The 13,381-nt window shown below is 30.5% G+C and overlaps 1 protein-coding gene across 1 annotated transcript; it reads right to left on the bottom strand.

Moving 5' to 3' along the window:
* Positions 1-4,229: 4,229 nt before the first annotated feature.
* On the bottom strand, positions 4,230-7,746 carry LOC115989047 (ATP synthase subunit epsilon, mitochondrial-like). Its single transcript, XM_031112708.1, has 2 exons — positions 7,547-7,746; positions 4,230-4,463 (listed from the first exon to the last, which is right to left on the bottom strand). Exons 1-2 carry the CDS (start codon positions 7,731-7,733, stop codon positions 4,435-4,437), a joined length of 216 nt encoding a protein of 71 aa, XP_030968568.1. The 5' UTR covers positions 7,734-7,746; the 3' UTR covers positions 4,230-4,434.
* Positions 7,747-13,381: the final 5,635 nt, after the last annotated feature.

The following is a 13,381-nucleotide window of genomic DNA, read 5'->3' as shown; positions in this document are numbered from 1 at the left end:
ATGTTGTTTTGGCAGGAAGAGATAAAGACAAAGGAAAAGATATTGATGATTTTTTTAAAAAAATATTTTATCTCAATTGCTTAAATGATAAGGAAAAAAATGTTAAAATTGTCAATTTATAAAAAAATACAATTTCCTTTAAGCTTGGAAATCTTAACATCCACTTGTTTTAAAGGGAATTCACATTTATACTCAAAGGGGTATCCAAATTTCCCTGGTATTTGATTCCCTAGTAAGATTTGCAACCAAACAAGGGAATCTTTAAACATTCCTAAGAATTCTAAAACATTATCCCGTACCAAATGTCACATAAATCTCTTTCCAAGTTGGAAACTTGACCAAATCTCAATATTTATGATACTATTATCACTTGTCAAATTTTATTCATCAAGTTCAAATTTAACTTTTAAGAGAAAATCTTTTGGCATTAAATTCATTAATGATAATGACTCAACCATTTAGGAAATATAATCTGAATTTTCTATCTTTAATCTCAAAAAAGGAAATGTAATCTGAATTTATTCCACCCTATTGATTTATTTCCTTCGAAAGCAAAGTTTAAATTCAAAACGGAATTTAAATTTGGAATCAAAGTCTGGAAACTTCAATTTAAGAGTCACGTTGAAGAAATTTTTTTTATTATGCATGCATATATCTATAAAAGGAGATCTTCCGGCCTTTTAGGTAGGTAACGCAATCTTTTAAAACTTTTAAAATGTTTAATGGAATGAGGAGGTCGAATTGAATGTGAATATGCATATATATATATATATATATATATATATATACACACACACACGAAGAGGTAGAGGTAAGGTGAAGAATAAAAATAACAAAAATTTCTTACCAGATTCGTCCTTTTGAGGCTTTCAAGCAAATTTGTCACTAGGGTCCGTTTGGATACAGTTGAAAACTGAAAACTGAAACTGAAAATTGAAAAACACTGTAGTGAAATAATTTTTAAATGTGTGAATAGTATCGTGGGACCTATTTTTAATGAAAAAGTTGCTGAAAATTGAAATTTGTGGGTCCGTGAACAGTGCACGATGTGCTGTGATTGGTCCAAAAAAATTTGAAAAGTCAAAGTTTGCGGCTACTGTTCATGGAACAGTGCATGAACAGTAACCGCAACACTCAAAACGCTCAAAAACGTGTGAAAAAAAAAAAAAAAAAAAAAAACCAAACAAAACACAAACGCAGAAGTTTACATCCCAATCCAATCGCATTCTAGATTCGTGCATATGTTTGGGATGACATATATAACATACTCAAACATTTGCGCGAATCTGTGAGGAACTGCTTGAAAGAGCCTCATAAGACAGAAGCACTCCCTTGCGAGAAGGTCCATTTCTCTCTCTCCAAGTAAGATTTTTCTCTCTTTTTTCTTAATCTAGCTAATCTTTATAGTTTATGACTTTGTTTATGAGAATATGACTCTTGTTTGTGTTATTTGTCAAATTCATAGTGCCAAATTTTTAAAAGGCTAAATCATCATTTTAATAGCATCAAGAAATCTATAATGCGTAAATTTTTTTTGAATCCAATTATATAATACTAAATCCAAATTTAACCTAAAACAAAGAGTGTTGTACTCTTTCAAACAGAATTTAGAAGAATAAATATTAATTTTTTTTCAAACAAATAATTGGACCCTTTGGAGTTTGGAAAGGGAGGAAATCTTTAATTAATATAGGAGTTGGGTGTTTTCGACGGATCTAAAGGGCTAGCTACTGATTGAAGTGCTGTGTTTTCACTCATTCACTTCCATTTGAAGTATTATATTTTAACATAATCGAGTTGATTTATTCTTTTATCTTTAAATTAAATGTCTTGTCATGACTAAGAAATCATTTTTTTATGAGAAAACATTAGGTCCGGGTGTGGCGTTTGGTTTTACGCCACGCCAATGAGACCTCACCACGTCAAAAAAAACCTCCACACAGCCAAAAAAAAAAAGTCTCCCACAAAAAACCTTCACGCACACACACAGCTTCCTTCACAACCTCCTTCACGCTCACAAAAAACCTCCTTCATGCCGAACCTCCACAACCTGCTCGCACGCTCGCCGGTTCATGCCATTTGCTCTGCTTCCTCTCTTCCTTCACGCCGAACCTCCACCACTGCCACACAGATCGCCGGTTCACGCCATTCCTCTGCTTCCTCTCTTCCTTCACGCCGAACCTCCACCACCGCCACACAGATCGCCGGAGCAGAACGATTTTGAAGAAGAAGAGTTCGCCGGAGCTTGGAAACAAATCGGAGCCGCTGTGAGCCACGATCCAAAGGTTTGTTTTTCATGATTTTCCCTTTTCCACAATTTGGATTTCGAATTGGGTGTTCAGATTTTTTGTTTGCTTCATCGGAAAGTTTCAAATTTTGAGCATTTCCTTTTCAACCTCCTCATTCCATTAAACATTTTAAAAGTTTTAAGATTGCAAGGCCAAAAGATCTCCTTTTATAGAAATAAAATAATGTGGATGAATCATTATTAATAGGAGCAAGATATATGCATGCATAATAGAAATTTTTTCTTCAACGAGACTCTTAACTTGAAGTTTAAGTTTTTTTTTTTTTTTTTTTTTTTTTTTTTTTTTTTAATGTATTTTCTAATTTTTAGAATATATCAAATCTATATGCTTTAAGTTATATATAATGAAAAACACCTTGCTACACATGATTAATGGATGACTTTGACTATTTAATAAGTATGCTTGGTAGTTTTACAAAAATAATTAGGTTTTACGTTTTTTCTTCTAGAGATAAGTTTTTGTATTGTCTTGTTTGCCTTTTATGCATTAAACATCATGTTTTATATAGGACAAAGTTTAGCTATAAAATAGGTTGTAATTTTAAGCTACAAATTCATTCAATATCTTTTTATTGGAGATGAATTTTGACAAATCCACCATTAGATTACATTTTCTTTTTATATCATTCATGTTTGCAAAATTTCAAGAAAATTAAAGATCAATAGTTATGTCATCAATAAATATTTAAATTGCAAGTTTTTGTAATTTTAAATTATATATAAAATATAAGTTTATAGATTATATAATAAATAATATCCAATTAACACAAAATTTGACATATGTATTAAGAGCGTAAAGAACATGCAATTCAACGGTTAGATTTTCAAAATATGCAGTAATATTATTTTATTAAATGAGTTTGTCTTGTTTGCCTTTTATGCATTAAACATCATGTTTTATATAGGACAAAGTATAGCTATAAAATTGATTGTAATTTTAAGCTACAAATTCATTCAATATCTTTTTATTGGAGATGAATTTTAACAAATCCACCATTAGATTAAATTTTCTTTTTATATCCTTCATGTTTGCAAAATTTCAAGAAAATTAAAGATCAATAGTTATGTCATCGATAAATATTTAAATTACAAGTTTTTGTAATTTTAAATTATATATAAAATATAAGTTTATAGATTATATAATAAATAATATTCAATTGATACAAAATTTGACATATGTATTAAGAGCGTAAAGAACATGCAATTCAACGGTTAGATTTTCAAAATATGCAGTAATATTATTTTATTAAATGAGTTTGTAATATAAAATTATAACCAATTTTGTAACTAAATTTTGTCCTTTTATATATTAGATTATCTACTTGTTTTATTGGAAGCATATCTTCCATGTTAAAACAAGAAGCATAGGGCCTATTTGGTTAGTTGAAAAAAAAAAAAACACTTTTTTTTGTTTTCATTTTCAGAGTTAGATTTGAATACAAAAAATGAATACAACTTTTTAGCGTTTTTGTTTTGTATAAATACGAATACAATTACATATTCGTAAATATTGTGAAAACAAAATGTTTTTTTTTTTTTAGTGATGTGATGTGTGTGAATAAGAAAAGTTACTTTAAAAAAAAAAATAGAAAACAATGACCAAACTCAAAAATGATGTATTCTATATCCAAATTATGTATTCAAAGCAACTTACTAAATACTACCAAATGTGAAAGTAAGTGCTCTTAGAAAAGTGGATACACCATTTTTTGAAACCATACTGGCCCTATCTTCCATGTTCAACTTTATTCACTTTATTTACTGGTTTGTGTTTCACATTTTTAGGGTGTTGTGACTTTTGCTTCAATTGATGAAATCTAAAGGTTGGTGCAAGAGCTAGACTTTGATAGATAGTTGCACAAATCACTACCTATCACAAAGGATGACTCCTAAAGGATAGGTTCCTCTCTCCCTTCCAAGAAGAAAAATGAGATATAAAGTTGAAAAAGTTAGAAGTGTCCGAATACAAGCTTTGCAACACAAGCAGAAGGATGATCATTTCTCTACATGGAATGTCCATGGTAGATGATATTATTAAACACTGAAACCAAGAAATCACTTAAAAAGTAGGGAGCATCCCATTTAGATTTCCTCTGAAACCAAGTATAAGCAACACAATCCACAAATCAGTCTTCTGGCGTGTCTGAACGGAGGGCTGATAAGAAGAAGATAAGAATGTTTTATCAGAAAATTTAGCAGAACAGAGCAGCATATAAATTAATATCAAGAATTTAAATGGGGTCAAATGTGAAGTCACTGGAGCAAATGCTTGGCGTTAAACAGCCAATATCCCATTTACGAGATGCCGCCTCGACTAAAAGAAACAAGGCTTAGATGTTGCAAATACTCATCAAATTTTCCTTGATCCTCCTAGGTGTGCTAATGTACACATTTACACCAAAATTAAAAACTTGGAAAAACATGTTCTAAAAAGGAAAGAAATTAACCAGCCAACCGCGTTCAGTCATCAGGCAATACTATCCCTATCAACATTTTCAAATGCGTAACAAGGAAAGCACTATTTATCAGCTCAAACTTAAATATTGTTACTGTCACCTTCAAGAGAAGATAACATGCTTTCAAATAATTTTCCCTGCCCACAAACTAAAACTAGAGAGCTTAACATGAAATATACCATTACACAGATATTTCCTCCGCACTAACTGCACCCTTAAATTATCCCCAGCTTTGGAATTGGTCTAAATTAGTAGTGGATGAAAGAAAACAATTCATAATTCGCTGCATATAAGCAAAAGAAAGCAATTAAATAAGTACATCTAGACCAGCTCAAGATAAACCTTTGGTTTCAAATTTTGGATTCTTTTGTCAACTTTATTACCTACACCTCAAAAAATCTTGGTCTCACCTGACCTAAATATTTACCTAACCCAAATACTGTTGGCTAAGTGAATTTAAACCCTAAAGTTTACAAGGACCGCTTTTAGTCCCTAAAATACCAAAATTGATTGATTTTAGTCCCAAACAAACTTAAAGCAATCCCTTTAGCATGGATTGATAATGTATATTAGGTTTTAGTTTGGCCAAGATATCCAGGGGGGCTAAAAGCTGTTATTTTAAACTCTAAAATTTAGGTCATGACCGATTTTAATTCATGAAATTTAAAGTGATCATTTTTAGTCCCTAACAATCTTAAACTAATGCTTTTCCTATTATCAATTTTTTGTTTGACCACATTATCTAAAGAGACTAAAAATAAACAACAAAATATACATCAAAACCTCATTTCCATCAATAATACAAGAAACTAAATGTTAAATCAAACCCCTAAGAGCCCGTTTGGTACGTGTGTTTAAACAACAGTTTTCAGTTTTTTTGAAAATATGTGTGGGTGAAAAAGATATATGGAAATACGTGTAATCTATATATACATATAAAATCGAAACTTTTGAAGCTCCCACAATTTTCCACATCAACACAATATTAAAAAAAAAAGAAAAAAAACATAGTAAAACTTTCTAAAACCCGACCCCGATGCTCTGCCTTCTCTTTCTCCAAAATTCCCTGCCTTCTCTCCCTCTACCAGCTCCCCAAACCTAACGCTCCTCTATGCTCCTCCCTACTAGCTCCTCCAACGATTAGACCCACGGCAAACCAATAGCAAAGCATCTAAAGACACCATACCTACAAATTCCTCAATCAAAACCCACCATACCCATAAACCAATAGACATCTTCTTCCTCAAAACAGAGGTCGATCGATGTCTTGAAGAAGTAAAGGAAGAAGAATGCTTCCTCAAAACAGACGTCGATGTGTCTGAGCGGTGTCTTTTCTTTTCTTTTTTTTTGCTTCTCCGACACGGCGTGGACCAATGTTTTGAATATAGTTCCATTCCGGTCAGGCCGAAATGTGAATACTGAAAATTTTTCATACCTTGAGAGTGAAATCTTGGGGAAGAAGGGAGATGGGAGAAAAAAATAAAAGAAAAAATTGATAAAAAGGAAACTATGAACTTGGATTTGCAACAGGAAACGCATGCTTGAGAACTGAGAAGAACAAATCGAAGGTGATAACAACTGGTGGGAGTTACGGTGTTGCAGAAGGAAGAAGGAAACAAACAAAAGGAAGAAGTAAAAATAAAGAGTGAATGAATGTGCGGTTGGACTTTGGAGAGAGAGAAGAAAATGTAAATAAAATAAAGATTGTTTGGCTTTGATGAGAAGTTAACGTGACAATTGGCAAGTACGGGGGAGGGAATATAGGATGAAATTGGTAGGAAAAATTTTGTTTTGGATTTGGGCTTAAGCTTAACTTTTAGTTGGGTTTGGGTTTAAGCGTAGCTTTTGGTCTATTTAAATCAACTCAAAATCTTGAAACCTCTTTCTTTACCAGAACACCAAACCACATTTCATTTCAATTTTGAGATCCTCCATTCTACCATGTAATATGCATGTCATGTTTCTCTCTTCTATTTTTTGTCAACCTATTCTTCCTCTTTTTCATTTTTCTTTTCATTATTTTTAGGTTCATAATATAATTGTAATATTCTAGAAAATATAGTTGTTATTAATATTATTGGGTAAAGATTTGGGTCTGGTATTGATATATTAGTTAAAACATCTTTAAAAAATTATATAAATTTTGACCAATAATATATAAAGAAATATATGTCTCTATATTAAATTGGTCTATTTTAATTAATTTTTCTATTTGTACTAATTTAATATATTTATTTATATTTTGAATTGGACTATTATTATTTTGAAACCTTTTAAATTGGACTATTTTAGTTAATTTTTTTATTTATACTAATTTAATATATTTTTTCACGTAAGGTTTTCTTTCTTTGTGAACAAATTTCAAATCCATTCCATGGGTTTCTCTCAGATTTTTAAGGCCATTTAGCACTGTCAACAACATTGCATAAACGATAACTTAAATTCTTCATTCATTGTTAGTTTATTTTCATAGTCAATAATTTTTTCGTGCATCGCATGAGTTAGCGACTAATGTTGTTTAAAAACTAAAAACATGACATTAAACACATGTACCAAAATGTCCCTAAAAATAACAACAAAATCATTTTAAAGAACCAAACAGAGCCCTTAAGAATTACATACGATATTCAATATCTACATCAAACCCTCATTTCATCAATAATACACAGCTTAATGTTATGAAATAGATTGAATATATAAACTATAAAGATTAGATTAAGGAAAAAAAAAAAAAAAAAAGAAAAAAGAAAAGAGAGAGATAGGTGAGAGAGAAAAATCTTACTGGGCTTCTGGGGCTTGCCATCGGTCCAGTTGGATCGAGAGAAATGGACCTTCTCCCGTGTGAGTGCTTCACTCTTGTGTGGCTCCTTCAAGCAATTTCTCAAAAGATTAGCGCATACGTTTGAGTATGCGACATATGTGATACCGGCTGATCTCCAAAACGGGACTGCTGCTGAGGTTGATGCCATTGTTTCTCAAACTCTAAACCCAACACAGACAGTGCAATATATAAGCTAAAAAGTGAGCTACGTTGTTTGGGCTTGGCTAAGGTTATAGATGAAATCCACGTAACAAGGCAAAGGGTCCTGCCCACCAGATTCTTTTTGGTAGTGATGGGCCTAATTTATTAATCTTTCAAATGATATAGAATTTTATTTTTTCTTTAGTAGCAAAAGGTATCTATGGAGTTGTTTCTAGTATCACAATCTTTACCATATTATTATTATTATTTACCACAACTATTCAGACTATGATAGGTTGTTTGTCAATCTATCACTTTTACATAAATTTGTCGTTTTTTCTTCACCACCTACGGTGATTGATTTATTTGATCATTAGAAACTCAAAAAACAAACAAAATGGCAAGCACTAAATCTTTTTCCAATTTTAAAATTTGATCAAATCACTAAATCTCTTTCCAATTTGAAAACTTGACCAAATCTCAATATTTATGACACTATTATCACTTGTCAAATTTTATTCAAGATCAAATTTAACTTTTAAGAGAAAACCTTTGACATTAAATTCATTAATGATAATGACTCAACTCATTTAGGAAATGTAACCTGAATTTTCTATCTTTAATCTCAAAAAAGGAAACGTAATCTGAATTTATTCCACCCTCTTGATTTATTTCCTTTCAAAGCAAAGTATAAATTCAAAACGCAATTTAAATTTGGAATCAAAGTCTGGAAACTTCAATTTTGAAAGATATTTTCCATCATACTAATCTCAAAGTCATAAAGATTATTATCTAAAAAATCTGACTATCCTCATCCAATAGAATTAGTTAAAGCCATGGCTGTGAACTGACTCTTCTAACTCTAACTAAAGAATAGCTCAGGATCAATTAAAAATACTAATCTTCTCAAATCCCAATTCATACAACAAAATCATTTAAATTCTAGTTACAAAGAAAGAGGGGAATACATGTGATAAATTAAGAATAATGCTAGAGATACAAACTATTTTACAGAAATTTTACAAACTGCTGATATGGTAAGTGATTAGTAGTAAATGAAAAAGTGATATTAATAGTGGACGGCCTAGATGACAACCAATAAGAGATTGGCCACATCAACATTTTGTAAAAATATTTTAAAATAGTTTGTATCCATAGCATTACTCATAAATTAATCTCAAACAAGCTTGATGCCAATGTTGCTCTCTTCTTATCTCTCCCTCTGAACTAAGCTTACCCTTTTGTTTGTCTTTTTTAGTTTGAATGAACAAACAAGTCTCAAACGCTAAACCCAACATTGAAAAGTGAGATATGTTGTTTGGGGTTAGACATGGCAATATAGGTCAGAATTTTCTGATCTGACCCGAAAAATACCTGACTCGAACTCAATTTTTTGACACAAATCAAAAACGGATTGACCCGTGACCCGACCTGATTTTTTGCGGGTCAACTCGACCGACCCGGATAACCCGTGACTCGACCCATTAAAAAAATTTGCTAAAAAAATATTTTAATTACGTTACGATACTAGGTGTATAAAGCACAAAGTACCAAAACTAATAATTAATATATTATAGGGAATGACTATTTAATTCATCAAAAGTACCACCAAGCAAAAAAAAATCATCAAAAGTACCAATAAGAGCTAGCTAGCCTAGCTTCTGTGTGTGCCAATGCCAATTGCCTACAACACATTACACAAGGGCCAAGGCTGTCAAGAGTCATCACTCATCAGTCAAGACAACCATTAAAAAAAAAAATATATATATATATATATATATTTCATTCAGGATTCAACTGAGTTGTAGTGCATTGTCCAAACTCTAAAGGACCAAAGCCACAAACGGAAAAGCTAAAAGTTGAGTCAAACCAAACCAGTGAAACCCACAAAGCTTCCTTTCCCAGTTTCTCTACTCTTTCAGTCTTTCTCTTGCGCACAGAATCTCATGAGCATTCTGATAACCACTGTTGCTTCTGAATCAAGTTTTAGCACTAGGACAAAAATTCTTACTCCGTATCAATCACGTCTTTTATCTGAGAATGTGGAACCTACGTTGTGTATTAAAAGTTGGCTATATGGATTTGAATGTAATTTAATTTTTTATAGTCATGATTATACAATTTTAATTATTTATTGATTTGCTTTTATGGTACATTAAGTTATATTAAAATATTGTATTGTAGATGAAGATGCTGACAAAATTAGCCAACTTGAGCTACAATTTGCAAGTATGAATATTTGCAGTGCTGAATCTGCTACCAACGTTGAGTAGATTGAGATTGAAGTGTAATTCTTATAAAATATTTACTTATTTTTCTTTACTTAATATGTTATGTTTATTTAATTTTTTTTTTTTTTTGTTTAGTTTATCTTTCTAAGTAATCTAACTTTACTATTATTTTAAATGCAACAAGAACATGTGCACTTAAGAAAATCGATAACTTGCTACTTTACTGGCTTGTTTTGTTTGTTTTAAGATCTATCTCTTTTTGAAGATGTAAACTTGTAATTATATGCATTTTGACAATAAACTATTAACATTGAAAACTTTTTCCACAATGAATTTATGACTATAAATAATTTTTCTCATGCTTAAAACTATTAGAATTGGAAGGATATTAACAAGTGGCATTAAGTGCAATTCATTTGCTTAATTGATTTTATCCATTCTCTCTAAACATGTTGTCATTGAATTGTTTTTGTAATTGAAAAAAAAGAAAAAAAAAAGCCTTGTTTGAAAAATACGGGTAAACCCGACCCGACCCGACCCGCAACTCGATTGACCCATTTTGACTTGTGACCCGTTTGACTAGCAAACCCAATTGACCCGACCTGGCCCGCCCGTTTTGCCACGTCTATTTGGGGTGATTACTACATGCTTAGAGAGTATGCTCCTTATCTCACAGAGTGGCAAGCCCCATTATGGTTGGTACCCACCCACTTTGAGAAGGAGAGGGAGTTTACTCCTTGAGTATAACAATAATTTTCCTGTTGTTTGGGCTTGACTAAGGTTGTAGTTGAATCCCACGTAACAAGGCAAAAGGGCCTAGCCCACTAGATTTTGTTATGGCACCCCAAGATTGCATTTTTCTTTTTTGGTAGTGATGAGTCCCAATATTGTGTTTTTCTTTATGGGTAGTGATGAGCCAATCTATAATCTTTCAAATACTATGGACTATGGAGTTGTTTTTAGGGTTACAATCTTTACCATACATACTATGGACTATGGAGTTGTTTTTAGGGTTACAATCTTTACCATACATATTATATATGGTAGGCTGTGATAGGTTATTTGTTATTTTCACATGAAATCAACATTTTTTCTTCACAACTCACAATCAGTCACATATAATAGTTGTGAGAAATAATATGGTTCTAGAAATATTGAATATTATGTAAGTTAGATGTGAAAATGTTCGTGGGGAATTTGTTATCCCTAACACAATTCAAATGAATTCTCACAACATTTTCACAAATGTTAGTTCTCTACAAGTGAAAATAAAATAAAATAAGAATACTTTAGATTTGACCCCACTCAAAACAAGCTTATTGTGAAAATATTGTTAGATTTTGTTGTTCTCATAGCTGGAAAAATACTAATGCACACAAAATTTTATTCCTATAAAAGGTGAGAATTTATTAATCATAATATGGGTGTCAACAAACTTTAGCCAGTAATGGCTATGGTACTAAAATAATTTGTGACTAAATCTATATACATGAAGATTTTAGATTTTAAGGATAAGAGAAGATTTTTTTTTTTTTAGAAACAGATTCTGCATTTTAAACTATTAGTTAAGTGAATCATTATTTTCTCTAAGCCTAAACCTTATTAGGTTTAGGACAATTGCTAATATATCATGGGTATCCAAACATGTTCATACGTGTATATATATTAACATAACTTGGTGTAAGTTAAATAATTATATAACAAAAGTTTTATAAAAATTAACATAATGTATATGGAAATTTAAAAATCAGTTTCATTATCGGCCACATAACTTAAATGTGATTTTTATTTTCTCATTTTTACTATACACTGTATTATTAATTTCAATTATATTATTTATTTATTTTTATTTTACATATCATTTTTATTAATTAGTACAAGTTAAAATAATGATTCTCCTTTTATAGAAATAAAATAATGTGGATAATCACAATTAATAGGAGCAAGATGCATATTTCAAGCTTAGTTAGTTAATTTATTACATTGCCAAGGCCCAAGATGCATAGTAGAAATAAAAACCACAAATAACATTTTAACATTTCTAAACGTTTAGGATTTAAATTCTTCTTCTCCACTTAATATATATTTATTGTATTCTGTCATCTCAAAAACACTTCATCCTAAACTCGACTCATTGCCTTTCCAAATAACAAAGGTGGTAGGTATTTCCTAATAATAAATGGGATGGTCCTAACTCTCACATGCTAAGCAGACAAATTAATGATGACAATGTAGCATGTACTTAAATTTCTTTAAAATCTTAGTTATATATGCTTAACTAGCAAGAATTCTATATTTTAGTGGATTATCATATGCCTATTAGTCCATTAAATTCTTGCATTAGGTATACACAAAATTTTAAGCAACAGAGGACTGGGGTAGGCTTAAAAGTATATGAGTTTAAAAAAAAAAAAAATTATAAAAGAGAGAAAAAGAAGATATATAACAAGTTGAGGAAGCTTCTTAATAAAGCCAAAAGAAGCAGTTGGGAATTGACAAAATTAAACAAATTTCTACAATGGAAGCATTAGGGAATTGCCAAAGAATATGCTCATGATGATATTAATTAGTCAAATAATTTTGTACGATGGGAAGCAGCTGGTTATTGCCAAAGAATATGCTTATTATTTAAAACTTGTGCATGTATTAGAAATAAAGCATGGGAATGGCTTGATGGTTCGTCAAGTTGAAACTTGAAAGTACCTTCTTAATTATTGGGTTCCACAAGTTAAAATATACCATGTTATTATGTTGGTGAAGGGAGTATCTTATGCAACAAAAACTTGTTGCAAATATGTTAATGCACACATCTTTACAAATACGCTAAAAGCAAGTGAATAAAGGTCAATGTGTGAGAGAGAAAGAACATTAGGCTTACCAACAATGGACTCTCTTTTTATTTTCTCCATTTATTTTATATTTAAATAAGTCCTTTTTTATATTTTCTCTTTTTTTAATAAAAAATAATAATTTTTAATTTTTTAATTTTTTTTATTGAAAATAAAATCACCCAAAATTTGAAACTTAACGAAGCATTATTAATAGAGACTAAGGGAAGAAAAATTTCTTAATTGAATAAATTTGAAATTTAAAGGTTTGAATTGGATAAAATGAAATAAAAAGCCTTAATTGAATTTTGGTCAAAGTTAGAGTGTAAAATTTATAATTTTGCCTTTAATTTGTTATAGAATGCCAGTAAAAGAGTTAAAATTTTAGTTCAACAATGTAATATTATAAAAAACAAAAATTAAGTAGGAAAATGTTAAAAAAAAATAAAGAAACGTGTATAGTATAAATTTTAATTATCAAGTGAGATATAATATAAATGTAGACTATAATTGCAAATTTGCAATGGAAATATTTTTTAAAAAAAAGTTCTTAAGCAAGGATTCCTAAAGATATATTAAAATTTATTAATACGAGA

Source organism: Quercus lobata, chromosome 5, assembly GCF_001633185.2.
Source record: "Quercus lobata isolate SW786 chromosome 5, ValleyOak3.0 Primary Assembly, whole genome shotgun sequence".
Classification (NCBI taxonomy): domain Eukaryota; kingdom Viridiplantae; phylum Streptophyta; class Magnoliopsida; order Fagales; family Fagaceae; genus Quercus; species Quercus lobata.
The sequence above is the reverse complement of the archived record's forward strand: the minus strand, read 5'-3'. Positions and strand labels throughout refer to the sequence as shown.